The 26,791-nt window shown below is 31.6% G+C and overlaps 1 protein-coding gene and 1 long non-coding RNA gene across 2 annotated transcripts in view; one reads left to right on the forward strand and one right to left on the reverse strand.

Moving 5' to 3' along the window:
* The first annotated feature begins 3,548 nt into the window (after window positions 1-3,548).
* On the forward strand, window positions 3,549-18,598 carry LOC140450270 (uncharacterized). The gene is made up of 2 exons (XR_011952000.1): window positions 3,549-18,222; window positions 18,265-18,598. It is a non-coding gene; the product is annotated as an uncharacterized lncRNA (long non-coding RNA).
* Window positions 17,507-26,791, reverse strand: part of Surf4 (Surfeit locus protein 4) — a 33,747-nt gene continuing 24,462 nt past the window's right edge. Inside the window, exons 4-5 of the mRNA XM_072543786.1 lie at window positions 24,332-24,511; window positions 17,507-18,934 (exon numbers count right to left, since the gene is read on the reverse strand). Of these exons, the coding sequence (XP_072399887.1) occupies window positions 18,848-18,934; window positions 24,332-24,511 (267 nt within the window). The 3' untranslated portion in view covers window positions 17,507-18,847. The remainder of the gene's footprint in view (window positions 18,935-24,331; window positions 24,512-26,791) is intronic.

The raw sequence follows: 26,791 nt of genomic DNA on the forward strand, positions 1-26,791 counted from the left end.
ACATCCTTTTTGTCCTCTCTGTCTCAGATCAAGTTTCTGCCGAGTATGTCATTATTGGTCTGATGACTGTTTTGTAATTTCTGCCTTTCATTTCTTTTCTGATATTTTTATTTCTCCATATTGTTTCATTTAGGCAACCTGCGGCTCTTTTTGCTCTATTCACTTGATTTTCCACTTCGGTTTCGAGCTTTCCGTAGCTAGATAATGTGATGCCTAGATATTTAAACTCCACCACTTGTTCTATTATGTGACCTTCTAGCTCCAATTTACATCTTAGTAAATTTGCTGTTAGAACCAGGCATTTTGACTTTTTTGGGGAAATTAAAATGTTAAATTTTCTTGCTTTTATATTAAACTAGTGACTTTGCCCGTCGCATGAGACGGGATAATAAACTTTTTGCACATAAATAAAGTAAATATAAAGTATGACCTGGTGCACATGTGACCTGACATCATGTTTTTTACTATACCCTGTATATGTATATATATATATATATATATATATATATATATATATATATATATTGATGGCACGCTATATACATTATATATATGTACTATACGTCTCACGTCGTTTGATTTGATGTGTCATATGCCAGTATTAGGCTAATTTTTTATTTTGTAATGTCAGTTTATTTTGTAACCTTCTTCAGGTCAATAAAGCAAATTTACCTTATATATATCTTATGCTTTATATTAAAGCAAATATGCCTATTATCATCCATAGTGCCATATATTTCGTATGTCGCTATACGTTCATTAATAACGAAGATGATTTGTAGTGCCCTTTTAATAGTTTCTTTGTTTTTTTTTGTATCTGAATATATTCGTTATACCCTCCCCTTTCATTTGCTATGTCGAATGTTAGGATTCGATCAGTTGTTTATTTTGTACTCAGCCAGAGGTCTTCTTTTTAAGTTAATAAATCAAAATTTGTCTTCTAGTTAAACTATTTTATATATCTCGTATGTAACTTACATTCATTAATAATAAAGAAACTGTGTAGTGCCCTTTTGGTAGTCGCCTTGTTTGATTTTTCTATCTTAATATATTCTTTATATCTTTCCCTTTCATTTAACGCATCACATGCTCCAATCGAACCGATAACAAAGGAGATATAATGTAATGTCCTTTTGGCAATGCCGCAATGTGTGTTTTTTCTGTCTTAACATATCCGCTACCCCCTCTCCTTTCCAATGATGTATCATATGTCATACTAAAACGCTCAAAAAATGAGCAGAATGAACTTTAGCATTTTCTTATGAGATTTTTAATGGGAAATGAAGCAGAAACGGTATAGCAGCATTTTTACCGGTATAGCTTTTAATTAATTTTATTTAATTCTACTTAATTGCTATTTAATTTTATTTAGTTTCAATTTTATTTTATTTTGGTAAAATGTTGACGTTTGTTAAACGTGATTTTATTTTTATAGTTAGTGTATGTGTATCTTACCCAATGACGTATAATAAACAGATATATTATACGTCATTGATCTTATCTTACAATTACAGTAACCTATATTTTTAGCAATTTTGCGAAAAAATTAATTACTGTGAAGTAGTAAAATTTCCGATTAAGTATATTTGAATCATCAATTTGTAGAATGAATTTTAGCTATACATCAACCGTATCGTTTCAAGATTGAAATGTCAGATGTTGGTAGTTCAGATTTCTTTCCTAGGTGGCGTAGTTACCTTACTGGACAAACAGTGTGACTTGTCATCCTAGCCTTTTATATAGATAGGTTGGTGAGGTACACGTTGTAAATCATCTTCGCTTTGAGAGAGTAGTATTGCGTCGTCTGTATAGTAGATTATTTTAAGTTGTTTTTCTCCCATTTGGTATCATTTTTTAATTCATATTTTTTTTATTATTTCATCCATAATCAGGTTCAACGATAGAGGACTCTCCCTGTCTCATCCCATTGCTAACTTCAATAGGGTCAGTTAGTTCTTCATCTACTTTTACTTTAATTGTGTTGTTTTGGTAGATATTTTCGATCGTTTTGATTATTCCTCGAGGTATCTCTCTTACGTACAATAAGTGGATAACGTTCTTTAATTTGACTCGATCAAATGCCTTCTTAAGGTTCACGAAACATAGGTATGCCGGTTTAGTGTATTCGAATGATTTTTCCTGCACTTGCCTCATTATAAATATGCGTCGGTGCGTGATCTTCCTGACCTAAAACCTTGTTCATCTGCCAGTGTTATAATTTCATTCAATTTATTTGTTATTACTTTGGTTGTTAATTTTAGTGTTGTGTTTAATAAATTAATTCCTCTGTAATGTTCCAGGTCTGATTTATCCCTCTTTTTGAAGAGAGGTATTAGGATGCTTCATCTTCATTCTTGAGTAATTCTGTTTTATATTTTCCTACTTTGTGTTTGGAGACTAAAAGTTTACTACATACTAGCTGTAAATAACTCAACAATAACACGCTACAATTTGAGTATAATCAAACTGAGCAGTTTGGAACTGTAAAATGACAATTATTCTCGCTCAGGCGATAAACTATATTTAAGTCTCTTGGCGAATGAGAAGGCGAATATCGTCGGAACACGTGCGTGTCTGGCCTCGATAACTTGTTTATGTTGGGAATTTGCAATATGAATACAGTACATAGCAAGCTGCTTTATGCACTGGAAGATTAAGGATTTTAAACTGTACAAGAACTCGTTTTACTAAAAAAAGGACTTGATTGGTTTATGCACTGGACCCCTCAAATGAATCTTTAGTGGTTATACTTGCCAGCTGTGTATTTTACTTAATTTTTCTCTTAAGGATAACCTCGCGGTACTTAACCTTTCAACCAAATAACACTGGCATGCTTACCTAGAACAACTATTACTAGATCATCTGGATAGCCTTCAGTACGAAGATATTTTCTTTTAAGCTTTATTAAGAGATCGTCAACCATTAGTTGACGATATTTTAGGAAGAAGAGGATCTTTATTGTGGTTGACTGATCTCCAAGGTAGGTAATTATATTCCCACTAGTTAGCATGAATTTAAAACATTTGATCATAGAACGAAAATCTAATGAAGTGTTATCAAATGACCACTCTATGTCAATATCCGCACAAAATAACACTTCTTTTGCTATTTATATAATTTACTGGACAACGGCTTCATCAGAAGAGAAATTTTAAACTAACTGTTTATTGTACAAACAATTTGTAATATTCACTAATTTGCATTCTGTTTATTCTGCATAAGGCCCTCTGACGGGAGTAACCATCCACTTCCTAGCTTCTCCTGGGACAAGAATGGACAAAGAACAACAAAAAAACAACTTCAGTCATCCGAAAACTAAGGAAGCCGAAGTTGAAGAGGAATTACTTCAAAGTAGTCAGGGCAACAGCTATGAAGCTCAGGAAATACCAAAAAAGGTCCAGTAAGCAAGCATAAGCAGCGCAAAAATAGATGTATTGTGTACACAAAAGGTCTTCAGGTCGCAGTGTGAAAACGTCTACACGTCTAAACAACTCGTAATAATGCCTTTATCATGGTTTTCCATGTTAAAAAAACTAAACATAATAATTGTAAAAATATGTAATTTATTACAATTCCTATTAACAACCCACTCTATAGCATAAAAATCTAAAATATAACGAAAATACATGGAAGAATCGTATATGCATTTGAGCGTAAACGTAAAAAAAATAAAACAAACATTTAAATATATGTCAAATTTCTTTTGCAAACAAAATTTGAGTATACTTTTTTCACATGTATTTGTCATTTATGTGAACTATCATAAAGATTCCATGAGGACTAAGAATTATAAACCGCTAAAGTAACAAATATATAGTATGACTAATAAGTAATATTGATTGATGCCCAGTTCAGTTTCTTGTCACAAGGATTTTAATATGATGCATATAGAATGTTTCCAAAGATATTCCAATCTTGTTAAAATGACATTCATAGTATATTTCATAATATATCATTACTTCAAGATCGGTATGAAACGTTTAAAAAAAGTACGATATCGCCATTTATCGATATCAATTCTTCGATAGATCACATCGATCGCATTCAGCAAATTATACCAAGAAAGCAATATTGAGATTCTTTGTTTTATGAGGACGAAACTACTATATGTTTTTGGACATAAACCACAATATGTATGGGTTTAAGAAGAAGGTTATAATAAGAAGAATGTATGGGTTCAATAAAATCAACACCTGTTGAAGCTTTAAGAGCAGAAACCATCGAACCTCCAGTAGATCTGAAACATCATTTTTATGAATGATCTTCTGACGAACAGATATGATTTAACTGACACTGCTAATGCAAAGAAACTCAATCTCCTCTTATTTGTGAAGGATTACGAAATGTGACCCTGAGACCAACAAAAGAACAAATTGATTAAATCGATTTAGAATAATGGGATAATATAGTTATACACCAAATTTTAGAGTAGTATCGAAATCCAAATACATAAACAAATATTAAGTTAATAAATACTCATCTACACAATCTAAAACAAAGCATTGAAACCATTCTAAAAAAATTACAAGACCAAAATAAAAATATTTTTTTTTGTTTAAAAGCACACAAAGGGATAACAACCAATGAACTTGCAGATAAAACTACGATAGAAAACATACAGATGGGCGAAGAAATACATTACGAATTAACAATCGAAGAACAATACAAATATAAAAAAAAATATAACGAAATGGTCCTACTTGTGGTAAGAGTACTGTTTTACAAATCCAATATGATACACAAGACTAGAACTAAATTGAGGAAAAACCTTGGTACAATTAATATGACTATAACCGCAAAAACATAACCATTATAAGCCGAATTAAGTTGGGTCGCGCATGTTATTCAGCATACTTAATAAAAACAAAATACACAAAAGTAATCTTTGTGAAGTTAGTAACAAAATCTGAAACATAGACTTTATATTAGAAAACCAGAAACTTTAAATTAAAAAACATTGAAAGCCCATACAAAACAATTTATCTGCTCATTTTCGATAATAAAAAACTACAATAATTTTAATTACAATTGCAGATTCAATTCAAAGTTTCGATTTTCAGTCCGTGAAATCATTCTCAAATAGAAAATAAACTGCTTTTGTTATTTGGCGGTAGATAAATTCTTGTAACAGTTAAACATTACCGACCTTGCCGTAATGACCATTCAACCATGTACTATACTTCTAAAGTAAACGACTTTGACATTTTATTTCCATTTACTCTCAATATTGACATCAAACCCTGATTTTTTGAAGTTATACTTCTATACGCGCGTTCGACGTTGGAAATTTATACGGGAGTGAATCGGCAAAATCATTACATATGTAAGATATAGGTAAGAGAGAGACAGAAGATATATTTTCTCTCTCGAGAATGTAGGACCGAGAACTGTCAATTTTGTAATACATTACTGTTATGTCTAATTGGCAAATTTTTTGCATGTTTTGTTAATACGCTGGTATATGTGAGTTCGAATCGCAATACGAATTTCCTTTTTTATTTTTGAAATATTTAAAAACCCCATGTTCATCTTATTAATATATGTAATATACGCAAAAATGCGAAATTTTAAAATAAAATGAAAATTTACAACATAATCCGAGTTGTTGGTTTTTTACTTTTATCTTCCACAAACATTTTTTAAGTTATACTTCTATATGCGCGTTCGACGTTGGAAATTTGTATGGGAGTGAATCGACAAAATCATTACATATGTAAGATATAGGTAAGAGAGAGACAGAAGATATATTTTCTCTCTCTTTCTCTCTCGAGAATAAAAATGTTCCTTTTGTAAATATATTTAATATTTATTAATATTATTATTATTTTTTATTAATATTATTATCATGGTAAATTAAACATATGCGTAACTTATGTATATTGTCATTTTTAAATACTTATGAATGTTGCATTTTATTTTGTATTGTATTATTATATTGAATTATGTTGCAGTATATTGTATTGTATTTTTATATTAATAACAAAATAAACAATGAATTTTACTGCAGAGTATGTGTAATATTTTTTTTGCATTCAACTCCTTTCATACATATTATATGAAAATAAAAATATACATTTTCATCAAAATATTGATTCAATCCTTCATTTACTATACTCCTAGTACAGGTGAAATGTTGTTTCTATACAGCAAACGATGCACCATATAACTATATACCTAATTCTGTTTCTTTTTCTGCTCTCTCTTACCTACAGCATTACATATGTAATGATTATGCAGATTGACTCCCATATAAATTTGTAACGGCGGACGCGTGTATAGAAGTATAACTTCTACAGGCAGTCCCACTGGACTGCCACACCCGTTTTTTTGCCTATCGTTAGATATGTGATAATGGTATACAGAATCTTAATACTCCCACTACTACACTAATGTATGGCTCTAAGAGACATGGGTGTTTTCTTTCTAATACAGATGAAAACAGACTATTAATATCCGAGAGAAAAATATTTGGCCCAATTAAATGATAATGGAATTTGGCGTCGTCGATATATGTAATTTCTGACTATACAAAAAATACAACGAAAAGGCGAAGACAAATATGTAGAAATAAAAATTATACGCCTACATAGTGCACGGCATCTAGCCAGAGTAATGAGCCAGAGTAATAAATGCTTTAAAAAGCTACCCTGCAAGACTAAATTTGAGGGAAAATTATTGTCGAAACTCGAGTGAACTAGACGACCAGGTAGACCAATGTTGAGATGGACGCATTATATAAATAAGGATGCCAGAAAAATCTGTGGACCAAACTGACACCAATCTTCAATGAATAGGGCCAAATGAAGAAATAAGCTGAAGAAAGTCGAGGCTCAAATAGGGCCGTAGCACCAATGAAAATGATAATCTTTGATATGTTGTAACCTTATCAATGTTGGTGTTTTCGTTATAGAGACTTCTTCTTTTATTACTAGATACAAGATCCTGTTGCCAATTGGCAAATCCAAGCAAGGGACAGAGAGAATGGCGCATAAAGCTTGAGAAGATCGGGGCCCTTTAAGGGCTGTAGCAACATGATGATGATAAGATTCTTTTGTTCTGTTTTACTCCACATATACAAGCTGCTTTCCTGTATATCATTTTACACTAGTTGAATATGCTTGAGTACGGAATGGAAGTCAAGTATCTAGTCTATATGTATTTGTTATGGAGGTATAGTCTATATGGAGGTATTTAAAATGTGAACGTATCGTGGTTTACTAAGAGTGCCACGAATAGATATAACAAGGAACGAAGAGATCTTACGTCGATTGTGAAAGGACGTTGCTAATCTAGTAAAAAATAAACTCCTTGGCCACATAATTATAATTCCAAAATAAACCTACGGTTTATAACCGAAAAAAAGTATGAGGATAAACGAGGAATAGGAAAAAGTTCTTTGGAAGCAATATATTTATTCGAAAGAGTATAGACGGGTCTCCAAAAAAGAGATTTGGAACTCCCATAAATGTCGTTATAGATAAGTGTTAGTTAACACTAAGCGAAATCGTTCAGATCACCTGAGCGACCCTCACTTATACTGATGAGTCAAAAATACACGAAAGACTGTGAGTAGGGGATAATGTTCTTAACACTACATTTTTGTGATCAAGAGCTGAAATAACCCCTCAGTTCAAACTATTGATGGCCTCTAACAGTCAAGACTAAAGACTCTTTAAAGCAGCTTGTGAGTCCCTAGCAATTTGGAAACGAAAATAGTTTCTTAGGCAATTGAGAAGTCTAACAATAAATTTGGTTCCAGGTCACAAAAACCTCGATAGTGACGATATTGCTAAACAAGGAGCTAATACCATTTTTATCGAACCAGAAGCATGCCAAAAGTTTTATAGTAGAAGATGTGTGAAAATGGGAAAAGGAAATTAGTGCAGCCTATTAGGAAAATATTTCAGGAAAAACGAAAACAAAAATGTAATTGAAACTCTCTGCTACGTGAAAATAATCTTAGAGCTCCAGAAAGGCGAATTTAGAATAATCATAGGTGTTCTCACTGGACCTTGCTCACTCAGATATCATCTGAGTAAAATGGGCAATATGCACAGAGAAAATACAGATTCTGCGACAAGGTAGAGGAACAGCCCAAAATATTGTCTGAAATTGCAGGGTAACTGTTCGCTAGCGCCACAAATACCTGGAACAGTTATTTTTAGAACTTCATCAAGTAATAAACGTATCTACGCAACGGATAATAGACATTCTTAGAAGTCTAGATCTTTTGATTCAAATCATAGGTTTAGGGTATATACAAAGGAAGTTTCAGGTGAAGACCCACGTGACTGAACAACTTCTTGGAAATCTACAACGGACGGGCCTTATAACTATCAGGGAACTTATGACACTGTGACAGACAAACATATTCATATATATGATCGCAAACATCCAGTAAGGAATAGGTAAACTAAAGAGAATCCTTTAAAATGTGCTTTAGAATCGTCCTACATTTTTACTAACCACTTTTTGTTCACGTTGTGCGCCTTTTGTTCATAGATCCAGTGATCCCCACACTATCTGTTGAAAATATGAGAATAAATGTTTTAAAACAAGGCTTTGGAAATATAGTAGATCTCATAAAATCTAGTATAATTTTGATTGCAAAAGGATTATGAATACTTTTTATCTAACAGTCTAACATATGTAAATAAATACACATTTATTTATAGTAATCTTGCATGTCTATAGCAATAAAGCTTTTGATTTTATTTATAAAAATCAGTATATAAGTACTGCTAAAAATATATACATACATCTTAAATAACATGTAGCACTTAAACTTTTTGTGCAGAGATACAACTTAGCAATATTTTCAACTCTTAAAAGAATTTGCTACAATATTTGGTCTATTCAATAACACAGTACAAAGGCTGTTCATCTGTGATATGTAAGTTTTAATTTTTTGCCGTAAGTCAACAAAAACAACAAACATTTGGATGTACAGATTGAAAAGAACTGTCTAGCAGTCTAACAAAATAATGGTCTTTTTTCCGTTCAAAGTAATGCTCTTTTGAACATAGGAAAGTTCGTATTTAAAATTGTCTGATGGGTGAGATAATACAGAACTTTTTGCGATGTGATGAAGCATGTAAATAATAATTTGTATGGGTCCGTTTTCTATATACCACAGACCCAATCAACCATCCTGCCTACGAATGACCAACACCTCGAGACGGGTAGATTATTTCCTATGACCAACACCTCAGATTTATAATTCTTTTCAGATGATCGAGAAAAGGTGTTTTGGCCGCAAAGCCAGTGATAAAAGTATCATTAACGTGTCGAAGCTATAGTTTCGGTTTAATGGAATATGATTCCAATTTTCAGAAGATCTCTTGAGAGTAATGGATGGATAAATACGCGAAGAAAAAGAAATATCCGAAAATCAGTTTGGATTTTCGGATATTTCTGATATGATCCGAATATCAATTCCGTAATTTGTCCATCTATTCTGACTTTAATCTTATTATTTTATTTCTTGTTGTTTTGATATATGTTTTTAATTATTTTTATAATATCTAGCGGGATCTCTTTATTATAAAAGAGATGTATTACATCTTTAAGCCTCACTTTGTCAAATGCTTTCTTCCAGTCGATAAAACATAGGAATGAGGAATTTATTCGTCCTTGCAAAATTTTAATGGTAAGTTTCAGGGTAGCATTTAGCAAGTTAATATCTCTACAGTTTTTTGGTTGTTTCTTATCGCCTTTTTTGAATAATAGGATTAGCTCGCTTGTCCTCCATTCTCTTGGTATTTTATTGTGACTCATAATATTGTTAATTAATGTAGTCAGTTGATCCGTAATTGCCGCTCCACCATTTTCCAAACTTCATTTTTTGTAGTTGAAGTTTTTTTTGTACTTCCTTTTTGCTTATATGGACATTTTTGTTTATGGTAATTTCCAACGTCGTACGGTGGTTCCAACGTTATTTTGTTGTTTCTCTGTATATAACTTGTTTAGATAGTCAATACATGCATCTTTTTTTGATCTAAGATCAGGATAGCCATGATAGTTGCAAATATCTCCCGCGTAGACGGTACGTAAAGAAGATATGGCATTTTTGTCAGGAAGATCCTTTCGGATTATTCCGGCGCCAATTGCATATTTAACTCTGTTTCAGGTAGCTAGCCCAGGGGGACCGACGGCTTTACGTGGCCTGCGAAGAACGGGGACGGCTCGTTATCATTTTTAGGAATGAAAATGCCGTTGTTGGGGCCGAGAATCGAACCCGAGCGCTCTGGCTTAGAAGGACAGTATCTTGGCCGCCATATGAATGTTTCATTATATGGCAGGTAATGGAAAAATAAAAGTTGTAGGTCTATAGCGAAAATTTGAACTTCAAAAATGAACTGAAACATCAAGTAAACACTTCGAGTAGCAAAAGCGAGGAGTCGAATAAGTCATCCTATGTGTCTAAAAAGGTTTTCGTGAGTTTACATCTCCCTATCAATAAAGAAATATTTGGCCCATTTCCTTAGTGTCTTTTTTTTGTTTTTCGTACTTTTTTGGTCCACATCAGTTGACTCAGTTCGGGGCAACTCAACGTGGCCTAAAATACCGACTACATTAGCACATGTGCGAAGCACATTGAACATTTTAATATCTTTTACATTCGATTCAGTTTATTATGTATATCATCATCATCCAGCCTTCTACTTCCAAAATTAAACATAGGCCTCCCCTAATTTCTTCCAGTCCTGTCGATCTTGAGCTTCCTGCAGTCAATTCCCAGCGATTCTGTTGACGTCATCTGTCCATCGTGTAGGTTGTCTACCTCTGCTTCTTCTGTCAGCTCGTGGTCTCCACACTGTAATTTTTTGCGACCACTGCCCGTCATTCATTATGGCCACATGGCCCGCCCAGTTCCACTTAAACCATGCTGTGCGCTCTATGTGTCCTCATCTGTGACGCTTGTCCTCCTTATTTCTTTGTTTCTAACTCTGTCTCTGAGAGTCAGTCCCAGTAGCGAGCGTTCCATTTGTCTTTGGGCTACTCTGAGTTTGGTTACTGTAGTCTGGGTTAAAGAAAGTGTTTCAGCGCCGTAAGTCCTGACTGGAAGCACACATTGGTCGAAAGTTTTTTTTTTTTAAATAATTTGGCATGCGTTGCTCTTGAAGATGTCTGATAGAGCTCCATATGCGGCCCATGCTAAAGTGATTCTTCTTTGCAGTTAAACACTTTGGTTGTCCCTAGCACTTTGGATTTCATGACCTAAGTATTTATATTTATTATATAAATGCATAATAATATAATTTATTATTCTCTCTCTCTCTCTCTCTCTCTCTCTCTCTCTCTCTCCAATGACGCTACATCCCAAATCGAGCCTTGGCTTCCTCCAAACTATGCCCCCAGCCTTGCCGGTCCGATACCAATCTTCTACAGGTTCTCACGTCTAGCAAATTTTACGCGTCCGCTACCAGTTCATCCTCCCACCTTTTCCGTGGCCTTTCTTTTGGTCTTGCGTCCTGCATTTTACTATCTAGGACTCTGTTTACCAATCTTTCAGTCTCCATTCTCACTACATGACCAGCCCATCGATGTCTCTGAAGTTTAACTAATTGTGAGATCGGTGCCTCTTTGAACAGTTGGTAGAGTTCATCATTGTACCTGGATCTCCATACTCCGTTTTCGTTAATAGGTCCAAATATCTTCCTTAGGACTTTTCGTTCAAAGACTTCCAGCTTTCGTTTTGTGTCTTCTGCCATCATCCATGTCTCGCTTCCGTAACATACTATCGTCTGATAGTAGTTTTGTAGACCCTGATTTTCGATCTCCAGTGTGTGTTTTTGGAGCGGAACACATGGGCGAGTGAAAAGTAAGCTTTGTTTCCCTTTACTATTCTTCTTTGAATTTCTGGTTCTTCTGGTCCATATTCTACAAATGCAATATATTGTGCATTAGAATCATTTCGTGTCAGTGTTTTTTTTTGATAATTCGAATATGGCACTGATACGACGACTTTACGACGAAAAATATTACAATATATAGTTTTTTTACAATCGTTCATATTACAGAGATTTGTGTGGCCTATAACTTTTACCAAGACGCTGACATACGGTTATTTTATGTAGTAGCTTAAATGTAGATCCAATGAATTCTTTTAGATACTTATAGTTATTACACATCAATTACTGTGCAACATATTGTTGATAATATTGCAAAATATATTTGTATTATTGCACAACATCGATTATTGTGCAATGTATTGTGATACTCGTGTATTCATCGCAGTTGTATTATTGCTGTAATAGAAATTTAAATACACGTAAAAATTTAAGTACTACGAGTATTACAGCTATAACTACAATTAGAAAATTCCTAAAGGCTTTAAAAATCTTTTATATACAAATATTTATTTAACATGAGAGTTCTTAATAATTTGTTGTAGATTGTATTTCATTCTACTTGTAACTTGACCGTTTAACAAAAGAGCAGAAAGAAATTGTAACAAAAAACTGAATATTGAATTAGTGAACTGACTGAATTCAATTTGAAAAAGTCACGTTAACGTAAAGAAAACTATTCATATATTGTATGGTAGTTGAGATAGAAACAGTAATTTCAGTCAGTTAATTGTTGTAATTATTAAGTTTTTTTTTTATAATCATTTATATCGGTGGTTGTGTTACTTGGTAAAAAGATTGTGCTCCAATAACCGTTATTTCCAATAATAAGAAGGGAATTTAATAAACCAATAGTAGTGATTGAACGTCAACATTTGTTTTGGGATTTGTTTTAAATATGTCAGTAAGTAATAATTCTAATGCTGATAAAAATAGTACAACTGAAATTTTCCATTCGTTTATTATTATAAAGCTGATTTGAGGGCACAAGACAAAGGCTGCGTAAAATGATGCTGAAACTGAAAGAGGAGAGGAGAGGAGAGAAAAGAAACAGAAAGTTATTTTAAAAAAGGTTACGTTGAAGGCAGTCACAATGTTTCTTATCAGGTTTTGTATATTACAAAATATTTTAAATTAAGGCTAAGTATTAGAAGAAGACATTAGAAAAAGTAAACATTTTAATCAAAATTTCAATATAAAAATTTTTTTTGTCGTGCAAAGAAACATATTTGAAAGATTTTTTCTTTGCGTCAGTATGAACGTTTTGTCTTATGATTATCGTAGTCGTACGATTTTGTAGGATGCCTAATGGTTACCCTTTAAAAATTCGCTAATCACACGTGGTATATATCCAATAGAGCCACCGAGAAAAATCGATATAAGGGTAGGTTGTGGAATTTAGTTATTTGCCAATGCTCTTATCACAATAAACAGCTGGGCAAAGTCCACAGATTGTCTAGTGTATAAACGAATCCTACTTCCACGTCTACGTCGTGGCCTCGAGGCAATGCATGGTAACCACCTATTACATCTCTAAAAAATCTATCAACACAGTGCTCACAACTATCAGTAAGTCCTCACAGACACTTCGTCTAAGGACTAGCAACCCCAGTGGAGTCCTACGTTGCCATGTGATCAATTCCATTTGTAACTTAAACATACATAGTTTTTAAATATCAAAGATGTAATTCAAAGTTAATCAAACGACATTTAAAGGGTTTTAGCCACATATTTAGTGGTTTCAAACATGTACATCCAGATAGCACTGATGATGGAATAGTGATTCCGAAAACGATCTGCGATGTAGCCCGATAGGGTTTTATTATTATATCTTTTATAAAGGAAATTTTTTAAATCAATTTTTTTTACTTAACAGTTTGCAAAATTGAAATTGTTTATCCCAAAAAGTTTTTATCTAATCTATAACGATTAAAAAGTTTATGCTAAATATTGTAAAATAGGTTTGAAAAAGTACTGTGATTTTAAGCTTATAAAAAATTAAAACAACCTAGATGCAATAACACGTAGGAAATTAATTAAAACCCGAGTTGGCCCTTTTTTAAAATTCACCGGAAACAATTTAAAAAGAATCATTTGAAAGATTAAAAGTTCAAGTTTACACAAAAATTTAAAAATAAGCCACCCATGAAGCGTTAAGGATAAAGGGTTTAAAAGCTAAACGATTTTACTGTTTCAAAAATTGAATTCATAAATTCAAATTTCTAAAAGTCGCAATATGTTCGATTTAAATCAACGAAAATTTATGTCTTTTTTTTAATTTGGGGTACCTCGTGGCATAGATTATAAAAATGCTTTTAGTTAATTTGTGAATTGTTTATTCACCCGAGTAATGTGTTTAAACAATTTAAAATAAATATTTATTTTGCAAAATTTTACTTTTCTCTTATTATTAATAGAAAATGTCATGAAATAATAAGCAAGTTAAAAATTTATGTATTATAGTTATAAATAATATGTTTTATAATTACTTTTTCGTTTTCTCGAAAACAATATATTTTACACAAATTAAATGTTATAAACTTTGTACATAAATAAAAATTATGCAATTAATATGTATATATAATTACAATTTATATACTTAATTTTACTAGTTTTTTTATTTATAGTTACACAAAGTTAGTAAACAATTAATTTGTTTAAAATATACTTGCGTATATGTATATATTTTTCAGTCAAAAAAAGTAATTGTAACAATAATAAGCATAACTCAAGAAAAATTAACACGTATAGATTTGAGTTTCAAATAAAAAATAAATTTTTTTGTAAATATTTATAACTATAATATATAAATATTTAAGTTACCTAAATTTTCATAACCTTTTCTAGTATTAATAATAAGAGAAAAGTAAAATTTTACAAAATAAATATTTATTTTGGTTATGAACATTCACTCTGTGCGATTGGTATTCTTTGTTGTTGGTGAATTTGTGAGGTAAGAATATCAAAATATTAAGATATTTACTCTCTAAGTTCATATTTTATGTTATGTTCACAGTTATGTTATGTTTTGTTTAAAACTTTAATTGTTTTTTCTTTATTTCAAGGTATTTTGTTGTTTTTATCAGGATTATTTCAAAATTAATCAATAAATCATTGAATTTATTTACGAAGTTAAAAAAAATTTAAATTAACGTTTTATTTTTTTTAGGCGACAGTAATTTTATCCCATAAAAAGATAAATATATTCGTTTTGTAGTTAATAAGGACTGTAGTTTAAGAAGTGAATAAGGACTGTTATTTTATTATTACATCGATCTAATTCATAAAATGGTTTGTGCTTTGCTCCAAGCTGTAAACATTACAGTGAACAAAAAACATGCAAGTTTTTTGTATTCCCTTTTCAAATTTCAAATTTCAGAGAGACAGAAGTGGATAAATCTAAAAGTGAGGTAAAAGTAGTTAGTTTGTTTTAATATTGCTTATATTTCAGATATTCTGTGACTGTCTTTTCAGATTTATACTATGTACCTGTCATGATTTTTAAAGATAATTTAAAATGTAATTGGGCTATTTGTATGTTAGGCTAAAATTATTGATTTACATTAAAATAACCCTGATAAAAACAACAACAAAATAAACTCGGTTCGCTAATCCCAGTCCGAACTGTCTAGTGAATTTAGTAATTATTTTTTTGCGAAGTTAGTTACTTTTTGACAGACTAAAAGTGGCTGGAAATTACTATACAACCAAGCACCCGTACTCATAGCCAATATTAATAGTAAACAAACTAAATAGTAAATAAAATAGAACTTTGCAAATTACCGACAATCAATATTTATTTATCTGCACCATATAATAAATAGTTATGTTAAATTATAACAACTAAATATATATTTTTTAAATATATACTACCCAAAATTTGATGGGTTTAGTATACACTTCGACTATTTAGAATAATTCTTCTTTTTTTAAAGAAAGAAGTCTGTAATAGCAGGATACTTGAGCTATTAATACTGAGAAGTAGGAATTGTTGTGTTGTAGGTTTCCGACAATGAATCTGTCAAAATTTGTCCGAGCTAAGCGAATGGAGTTTACCTTGAAATAATTAAAGTTTTAATCAAACATAATATAATTAAAATATGAACCTTAATACTTTAATATTCTTACCTCTCAATCGCACAGAATGACTGACTTTAAACAATTAAAAAAAAAAAAATAATATTTTCAACTTCTTATAGGAGAAGTGCACGTAAAACGTTTGGAAAGGTTTTCTAAGCCCCACCCATTGTAACGTCAGACTTAGGTACCTAGTCCATGGTTTAAACAAATTACTCCATTCAATAAACAACTCACAAATTAACTAATTGAATTTTTGTAATCTCTGCAATGAGGTACCCTAAATTAAAAAAAAAAACATCAATTTTTGTTGATTAGAACCACAGACAATGCGACTTTTATTTTGCATTTATGAATTCAGTTTTTAAAACAGCAAAGTCAAGAAATAAAAAAAAGCTAACTTGGGTTTTAAGGGTAGTAGAACATTGAATTTTTTCCAAATTTGTATAAACATACCGAATAAAAAAATTAACTTTCTGTATGTTGATGCGTCTGAGTTATTTTAAATGTTTATTAGCTTAAAATCACAGTACTTTTGTAAACCTATTTTACAATATTTAACAATAATTTTTTAATCATTAAATGATTTAATTTAAAAAAGTAAGCCTTTCTTTTTAATTTGATTAATTTTCTGTTTTCAGAATTTATGTAGACCTAATAGTTTACGCAGAATAACGTTGTAGATAAAAGCTTTCTGGGATAAACAATTTCAATCTTGCAATAACTGTTAAGTGAAACTTCTTGAAATTTTTATAGCTGAATACATGTGGTATTGTCCCTATTATAACGCAAAATTAAAGTTTTTTGTGCATTTTTAGAAAGGTTCTTAATAATTTTCAAAAAATCGACTTTTAAAGCAATTTTTGCAATAGCTTAACAACAAACTAACCAACATAAATTTACAAACAGTGATTTTAAAAGATTTTTTATGCTTTTTCAGTAAAATTGTATCACTTTTCATGTAATTTGCCAGTTTTTATCTTTAGTGTTTAAAATGAAAAAGCGATCTTACATTGATTATATATTGTTTATAAGTAAAAAATGACGTTTAATCTTTTGCATACGTTGTTTATTATACATTGTTGTCACCAAATTTATCAAAAGCAGTTATTATGACAACTGTGTCAAAGACTGTCACGAAAAAAGCTTTTTATTTGCTAAGTTCTCTAGTTTATATAGACTATTTTCCAGAATGAAAAGGAACTACCGAAAAATAATCAAGAAAACCACTTTGATCCGGATCCAAGAGACTCGATAGCACGCGCTAAAGCCTATCCGAAAGCCACAATCATAGATTTCGGGTGTACACAAAAGATCTTTCATGTGGCAGTGTGGGGAAGTCTACAAGGACTAACGACCCCCTTATCTACAATATGCAAAGTCTAAGGTTAAAAGTTTTTCTAACCAAGATAATGATATTTGAGAATTAACAATTTTTTGATTCTATTAAAAAATAATTTCTTTTGCTATTGTCGACATTCTATAGCTAAAAATAAAAAAACGACAAACCTGAAAAATACAATCTTAATCAAAGGGATAAAACATGTTTGTGTGTGTTTGTGATTAATAATACAATCTTCAACAAAACAGTTTATTATAAAAATATATGTAGTAGACTATACACATGCAAAACTGACATTTTTCCGAACCAAACTTTGGAACGTGGTGTTCCGATTGAATCCAAGTCAAAATAAATTCACAAAAATTCCTCAATAGAGTATATACATATCTTTTTTTATAAAATAAATCTTGTATAAATTAATTCTTTTTTAATGCTTAAAAGTAAAAAAAGTGTATAACACTGATTTTTACATCGATCTGACCGCTAAGTCTCGTGTACTGGAAAAACCAACTAAAGTCAAAAGATCCCTGAACACAATGTTTAAATTTAATACTAGATATTTTAATTTATTCGCTTTAACAGACGTTTATTTGATTTTCTGTTAATTATAATGCCCAAAATAATAACTTTTTTCAAACAAGTGACTACAAATTTTTAAAATGATAAAATTTACGAAGATATTCTTATTTACTGGTCATAATGTATACAAATACAAGAAAGTATTGTTTTATGGCTTGTTTTCTTTCTTTAAACCCCTGATTTATTATTTCCTTTAATATTCTAAACTATTTAAACATTAGGCGAAGCACCCCTTTATTTATAAATAAAAAAAAAACAGTAGAAAAGTTACACATGAAATAAAATAATACTGTTGATTGGCAAGCGTTTTAAGAACTTTCTCTGCATCTACACAGAATAGCAATGGCTCGATAAATCTAAATGGAGGAGAAAGTCTTAAAAAAACTATGGCTCATTGTAGTGGTATTGTAAAAGAATTTTACTTTCTGGCTTTAAACAGAACAATGCAATTTCTTATATGCATGTTTCTTTTGGTACACTATTTGTGCTAAACTTCTAAGGAAATCTGATATCCACGAATGCATCTTGTAAAAATTGGAATGCTGTATCAAGTAATTATTATGTAGTATTATATCATTAATATTTATAATTATTACTTGATTGTTGTAGTTATATATTTTCTGTCAGGCAGAATTGATAACGCATACTATTTATATCATAGTAATAAAGTTACCAGTAAAATATATGGGAAAAATTAGCACAGATTAGACCAATAAAGTGGTTAAAAAAATGAACAGAAAAAGAATAATTATACAAATTTACCAAATTATAAATATTGGCTAGCCAAACTTGTATAGCATTTACTAACCACGCATTTGCAGTTGTTAGTAAACAACATAACAGTGATCTCTTGAATTCCAGTTGGTTCTTCTTTTGCAATATTTTAATGTTTAGAGAAAAAAGGAACGCGTATATATGGTATAAAAAAGAGTCGACAGTTTTTCTGGATTTATAAACCTGTTGTCACAAGATGTTCACTACTTGGAATCACATAGTTCTACCACCGCTTTTTGTGCTCGTCCATAGAAACACCCCCGGGTCCCAAGTAAACGATCATCAACAGTCCACCGATGACGGACAATGTCTAGAAAGAAATAAATCATTATAATGTATCTAAAAATGGCATTTTTTTTTTTTATTTTTATACAAAATGGAACTATTCTATCGATTAACCTAATAGTGAAACCAAATTTTAGAAAATCAAGCGTACTACAAAATTGCCTCTAAATTTTATTTGGTATTGAGAAAGAAAGTAGGAGAGAGAATTTAATGTTTCACACATAATATGCGTTATAACTGCTTGGCAACAGTGTGAGAGTAATAAGACGTGACAATTATTACGTTCCAACGAAAAGTCGAAAAATAGCAGTATATATATATATATATATATATATATATATATATATATATATATATATATATATATATATATATATATATATATATATATATATATATATATATAAAGAATTACTGGATATTAGTGACTGTCAATATAAACAAACAACACAGTTTATTAGGGTTGCAGTCAGAAAATTGGCCGGGATGTTAATGAAACACTCTTATGACTTTTCGTCTAGCTTTCGGAATCGTTTTGTTCCTTTTTCAAGACACTATAATAAGAAAAAAGTGTAAATATTTATAAAATATCACAAATCTTCAGTGCTACTTACTAGTCGCTGAGATTATTTACAAAAGCATAGACACTCAACATTAATAACAACACACATAAAATATAAAATAGTGGACAAAATACATTTAAAATTCTTTAAAATTTAGGTACAAGTAGTAAAAATTTTGTTGTCATCTTTTACTAGTGTGTTTTAACTCTGGCACATAGAGAACAAAAAGAAAAAATCCTATGATTAAAAAGTAATTAGGTGTATTTAATATCATGTTTCTTTTTAAGAAATACTAGAGGCCCATCTTAGGTGATTTTAATTTTTAAACCTGTCTTAATGGTATGCAACATGTTATGCATATAACTGTAATTTGTGTGGGTACAGGTAGATATTAATTTTATTTTGGATGTTTTTCCAGTAAGTAACAATAAATGTTGCTCAGTTTATCTATGTCTGACTTTTTATTGATGCAAGATGTACTTGATTTTATGGAACACATTTCCAAGAAAACACGTTTTGAATGGTTCTTTTCCTTTGCCAAAATACAGGAATCCTCGAAATTAAATTCATGTTTCAACGTTAATGCATGTTCTGTCAATGCACATGCATTTATTTTTTTGGTTTTTATATCGCTACGATGTGAGATTACCCTACTGTGAAAATTACGAGATGATTCTCCTATATATATTTTGTTGCAATTATTACACGGTATAGAATAAACAATATTCGATGACTCCTGTATTGTGAAAGGATCTTTTGTTTTTGTGTATAACTTCGATATCGTTTTCACATTTTTGGTTGTAATTTTTAAATCACTAACATTTTTGAAGATGTTCATTAGCTTCGGTGTCAAAACTGGAATGTAAGGTAGGCAACCATAAGTTATTTTGGATGGTATCACTGATGTGTTCTGTGTCAATGTCAATTGTCGGACCTCATTGTTATGAAAATTTTGGTTGTCAGAAAAATGCGAAGGAAACGGAGAACCGAAAATGAGTTTATTTAACAGCCCTATAGGATAGGAGTTCTCTTGTAATATAGATCTCAGCTTTTTTAATCCCTTGTCTCTGAACTCGATGTGTGACAAGTTGATAACCCTAGTTTTCAGACATAGATAAACTGAGCAACATTTATTGTTACTTACTGGAAAAACATCCAAAATAAAATTAATATCTACCTGTACCCGTACCCACACAAATTACAGTTATATGCATAACATGTTGCATACCATTAAGACAGGTTTAAAAATTAAAATCACCTAAGATGGGCCTCTAGTATTTCTTAAAAAGAAACATGATATTAAATACACCTAATTACTTTTTAATCATAGGATTTTTTCTTTTTGTTCTCTATGTGCCAGAGTTAAAACACACTAGTAAAAGATGACAACAAAATTTTTACTACTTGTACCTAAATTTTAAAGAATTTTAAATGTATTTTGTCCACTATTTTATATTTTATGTGTGTTGTTATTAATGTTGAGTGTCTATGCTTTTGTAAATAATCTCAGCGACTAGTAAGTAGCACTGAAGATTTGTGATATTTTATAAATATTTACACTTTTTTCTTATTATAGTGTCTTGAAAAAGGAACAAAACGATTCCGAAAGCTAGACGAAATGTCATAAGAGTGTTTCATTAACATCCCGGCCAATTTTCTGACTGCAACCCTAATAAACTGTGTTGTTTGTATATATATATATATATATATATATATATATATATATATATATATATATATATATACACCGGTATTTAGGCGCCACGCCCTTCCGGTAGGGCTCTATGGAGGAGTATTACCGAGACGCAAGCCCTTATCTTTTGCCGTACTGCTCCACCATAGGCCGATCAGACACCAGCATATTCTAAATAGCAGTTCTGTCAGAAAAAATATACACAACAAGCAGCATCGAGACAGGAAAAAGTGCAATGAACAGAAAATCAGGTGCAAAACTCAAAAACTAAAAGTCAATATTAATAGTACAATGACGTATAATATATAGACTTAGCCCATGGTGTATAAAGTGTCACAAACATGATTCACTTTGTTGTTGTTTATAGAGCTTTTCATCAGCCGCCATGTTCTTCGTACAGACAGATTTGACAATGATGATATATTATACGTCATATGTACTGGTTTATAAAGAAAATATTTATTAAATAAATATTCTTAAACAAAGAAATAAAATTGTTTATAGAGAAATAAAGGCTTTAGAAAATTTATAAAATATTATGTATTGTCTTTAAATGATTTAGAGCATGTATCACTCTACATACCCCATAATCAGATCGCTTTGTTCCTTTTGTACACGTGTCATAGTAATAATCGATTCAAAAAATTTATTTACTAATTGAGGCACTTTTTTCATTATTTTCGTATTTCGTTTTTTCAATAACTATACTTTCTTGGGTATTTTTTATCTTAATTATGTACTTTATTGTTACTTATACTACTAACCTAACCTAACATGTGTGTTTACAAAAAATCTGTTCGAAAAAAATTGCTGACACTATTTTTTGATGAAGTCCTATTGTTTTGATACGAAGTTGCATGAAACGTTTACGATTTTTTACGAAGTTAATACATATCAAAAGATCGTTGTTTTTATGTATACCTCATTGGTCATTCATTTGTGTTTTAGCATATTTGACGTAAAATGTAAATTTTATTTTAAATTTTTGAGGGTCATTTACTCAATATTTTAGTAAAATTAAATTTAAGTGTCTTGTTTATGGTCGCGAAATTTCTAAAAGCGAATCATTATCACTTTTCAGGTAAGTCATTTTTGAAATGTATATTGTTTTATAAACAATATGTGCTCATAGTGAAGGCGATTAGTTTATTTAATAAATAAATTGTTATACATTATACTGAATAGTTACAAATTTCAATTAAATTTGTTGTTGTTTGTTATTAAAATCATTTAAATTTAATTTTTCTGGGCTGGTCGAAGCCTTCTGCAGAGCACCTAGAGAGCTGACATGGGTTAATTCTTTGCGAAGACCCAAACCTCCCTTTGCGAAGACCCTAACCCAAACTCAAAGACAACCTACTACAAGACACTATTGGGTTCCGACAACAAGAATTTCACAAGTTGCAGACGTAATGCCTATCAATCGTTTGAAACGGTCAAAAGGTTTCTTCATTTTAGTAATAATTTAGAAAATAATTTAGTAATAATTTAGAAAAGTCTTGACAAAATATCAAACCCTGATTGAACAAATAAAAATATCGTGTTTGCAGATACCTTTAGAAGAACACTTATCTTGTGACGAACAGGTTATATCGTTCAAAGTACGTTCGAGTATGAAGACATACAATCCCAAGAAGCCTCATAAATGAGGCTAGGAGATGTGGATTCTCTTAGAAATCTCAAGATTTTCATATAATTTTGAAATTTTGGGCTGGAGAGGATGGTTACACTGAATTACCGACTGAACTAAATTTGGGAGCTGCTAGTAATGTTGTAGTTCGATTGAGCAGAGAAATACTGTCCAATAAACATCACAAACTCTTAAATTTAATAAGATAAAAAATTTTCAAGTATACCAGTGTTGTCATATTTGTCAAAACGAGGCATACATTCTGTCGCAACAATCAGTACAAATCGAATTCTGAATTATACAGGTTGGCAAAAAACAGGAATTAAAAAATTACAAAGGGAAAGCATTCAGGAATACTCTGGCACTTATAAGAATACTGCCAAACATACATACAGCAGACCAGTGGTGTGACAAAAAAAATTGTGTCTACTGTCAGATTATTGTGGAACTCAACCAACAGCCAAAGAAGAAACATTCCTTCGAACCGAAAGAACTAGTAGACAAATTGATTGCTCAGACATGTGCAACAATATAACAGGCACATGGGCGATGTGGATCTGCAAGATTCCTTATTGGGATTATATCCAATCAACTACAGTCTAAATTTTTCTGACGAGGTGAAGTACCTTGGTATTACCCTTGACAGGAAGTTAACATGGAACTCACACTTAGATGGTAGAGCTAAAAGAGCATATATTACCTATGAGTAGTGTCGACTAACGGTCGGACGCACCTGGGGCCTTACGCCCAGCGTGATCGCCTGTAGAGCATGTCCTATGTGAAAGCCCGGAGTTATCGTTAATACGAGAGTATGCGTTCGGCGAGTCCTGGCCCACACCTGCCCACATAAGACAGATGTCTCCTGGTGACTTGTCCACCTTCCTAGAAATGACAGCTAAGGGTGACAGCTCCCTGGGAGGATGCACAATGGGTCAATTGTGCCCTAAGTGCTGTGAAACTTAACTCGCCCTCCCTACTCTACAGATACAGATATATCCAATCAAAATCAAAAGCAAAAAATGGTACCACCGTATTTTTTGTCATATGCTGGATGTAGCAGTAGTCAATGCTTTGCTATTAGACAGGTGAATCAAAAAACAAATTGGAAAAACTAAAGAGATTATACCACTGCTGAATTTTAAAACAATTTCAGACGAACAACTAGTCGACCTAGGCAAAGTAGGTCGGCTTAGAAGTTCCACACCCGAACAACCATCCAAAGAAGAAGAATTTTGCGTGCAATGTATCTTCTTGAAAATAAAAGTTTCGCGATTTTTGATAGTCCCAGTATTAACTGATGTATTCAGGGTGGCAATTTTTAATAAAAATGCGCAATAAGAAACAGGAATATAAAACATGAAATTATTTGTCCAATGAAGGATTTAAACTTCTTCAGCAATCTATTATGTGAAATATTTTTTTTCCTATTTTTTGAAATTTCTCCATTTGATTTTTTTGAATATTATCCTATTATTTAGTTGTTTCCATACCTATCGTCATATAAAATATACAAACGAATAAAATTAGGACACTTACCTGGAAGAAATCGTATTTAAGGAAGTCCCTCAAGGGCTTGTAGTCTGGAATATTCCACCAGGCATTGTGGTAGAAGTTCAAGGTGCCAAGAAGTAGAACTAAGGTCAGTGCTGCTAGTTTAGTCTTGTATCCTACTGTTACCATAACCATCAAGAGAGAACCGACAAGGTCCAAGGTTATCTAAAAATGATACACTATATTCAATGTTGTTCCTGTCAGTACTGAAATCAGTACGATGGATCAATTTTTAGTACACCAGTAACGCTGTTATACTAGTACATAAGCCCAAAGAATATTATTAATATCTACAGTAGAAACCCGTTTATTTGAGGTAATATAGGGGATAATTTAGTTGCAATTGCATATTAAGAATTGTATGCACATGTATATTTTGAATTACAGAGGTAAGTAAAAATCTATCTGCCTTGGATTCATATTTGATCTCATGTTTTCTGTTGCAATGTTTCTCCATCAGAAATAGATGAGCTGAGCTCGTTTTTGGTTGCTGTTCAATATAGGCAATGACTTGACAAGCGGTGAAACATGTTTAATAGAAATAGGTTGTTCGATGACCACACATCATTTTATATCACCATCGTCATCAATCTCTTCGGTTCCCCGAAATGTGTTCATGATTTCATCAATATTGAATTTTTTAATAACATCTATTAGTACCCATTGCTAAATATTTTGTTTTGTGACATTTTCACAACGTTTTAATTTTTGAATTATTTTAAAGTTTTTTTTACTTCGTCCGTTTCGCTAGAAAATATGAACGCGGTATTTTGATTTGGTCTTTCAACTCTTCTTCTTCTTCTTTTTATGTAGACATGACTCAGTCTGTTTTTCAATGTGCTTCCAATAAGTGTCGTTCCATCGTTTTCGTGGTCTTCCTATTGGGGAACCGTCTCTTGCCGTCTTTACTACTCTATTTGTTCTCATTCTGCATTTGTGTTTTCATCTCTGCTGTTTCTAACATCCTTTTTGTCCTCTCAGTGTCAGGTCGTGTTTTTGTCGCGTTTATCATTATTGGTCTGATGACTGTTTTGTAAATTCTGTCCTTCATTTCTTTCCCGATATTTTTATTTCTCCATATTGTTTCATTCAGACAACCTGCTGCTCTGTTTGCTCTATTCACTTGATCTCCCACTTCTATTTCGAGCTTTTCATAGCAAGATAACATGATGCCTAGATATTTAAACTCCATCACTTTTTCTATTATCTGACCTTCCAGCTCCAATTTACATCTTAGTAAATTTGCTGTTATAACCATGCATTATTGAAATTAACGTGTTAAATTTTCTGGCGGTTATATTAAATTGGTGCAGCATACGTTGTAAATTATCTTCACTTTGAGAAAGCAGTATTGCGCCGCCTGCATAGCAGATTATTTTAAATTTTCTCCTATTTGATATCCTTTTTAAGTTCTTACTTTTTTATTTCATCCATAATCAGGTTGAACAATGACTCGGGGAATCTCCCTGTCTTATCCCATTGCCAGTTTCAATAGGGTCAGTTAGTTATTTTACTTGTACATGGCCGTACCATATTGTGGCCATGTACAGAGAATGCCAGATGACAGGATTCCAAAACAGATTTTGACGTGGACACCACAAGGGAGAAGGAAAAGAGGAAGGTCGAGAAAAAGCTGGAGAGAGGGAATTAAAAAAGAACTAGAGGAAAGAGAAATCCCTCCAGGCCTATGGCTGAATAGAGAAGAATGGCGGTTAGGAGTCGGAAGGCGTCGGAGAACGCTGTAAACCGATAGTAGTAGTAGTAGTAGTTCTTTTACTTTTATTGTGTTGTTTTGGTAGATATTTTCGATCGTTTGGATTATTCCTAGAGGTATATCTCGTGCGTACAATAAGTGGATAACGTCCTTTAATTTGACCAGATAACATGATTAGCTTAATCATTAAAAGTGGTCTTTAAACAGATAAGCTAATTTATATTATTATAATTTGTATATTAATATAACGCTTGGTTTACACATTATATATATAATAGTGTAATCTTTTGTAAATAGTAGATAAGATCTTAGTTTTCTGTATATTGTATTCGTTTTAGGAATTTTTGTTAAGAAAAGGTACAGTATCATATGCTTATGTTTTTATATGCTTATGCTTATTTTCTGTGATCCCTTGATCAAATTGCTGCATTACACTGACTATATTGGATAAAACAACTTAATCATTTCATTAGCTGGATCAGTAAATAGCTGGTATAATTTTCAAAGTTATATATACGATGTTATAGCAAATTTTCATTTACGACCCCAAAACTCTTTGGAAATATTTTCTCTCAAAGTTTTTGAGCAAAGCGATTTGAGCAATTTCGTTTTGTTTTTACTCACACTCGTTTATAATAACATTTAGTGAGAGTTTGAAGTTTTTTTGTCTGTTTTTATAAGCCACTGTCGACCTCGAAAAAACGCAAATGTAGGTTCTACTGTACTGTACT

This window comes from Diabrotica undecimpunctata, chromosome 1 (genome assembly GCF_040954645.1).
Source record: "Diabrotica undecimpunctata isolate CICGRU chromosome 1, icDiaUnde3, whole genome shotgun sequence".
NCBI lineage: Eukaryota > Metazoa > Arthropoda > Insecta > Coleoptera > Chrysomelidae > Diabrotica > Diabrotica undecimpunctata.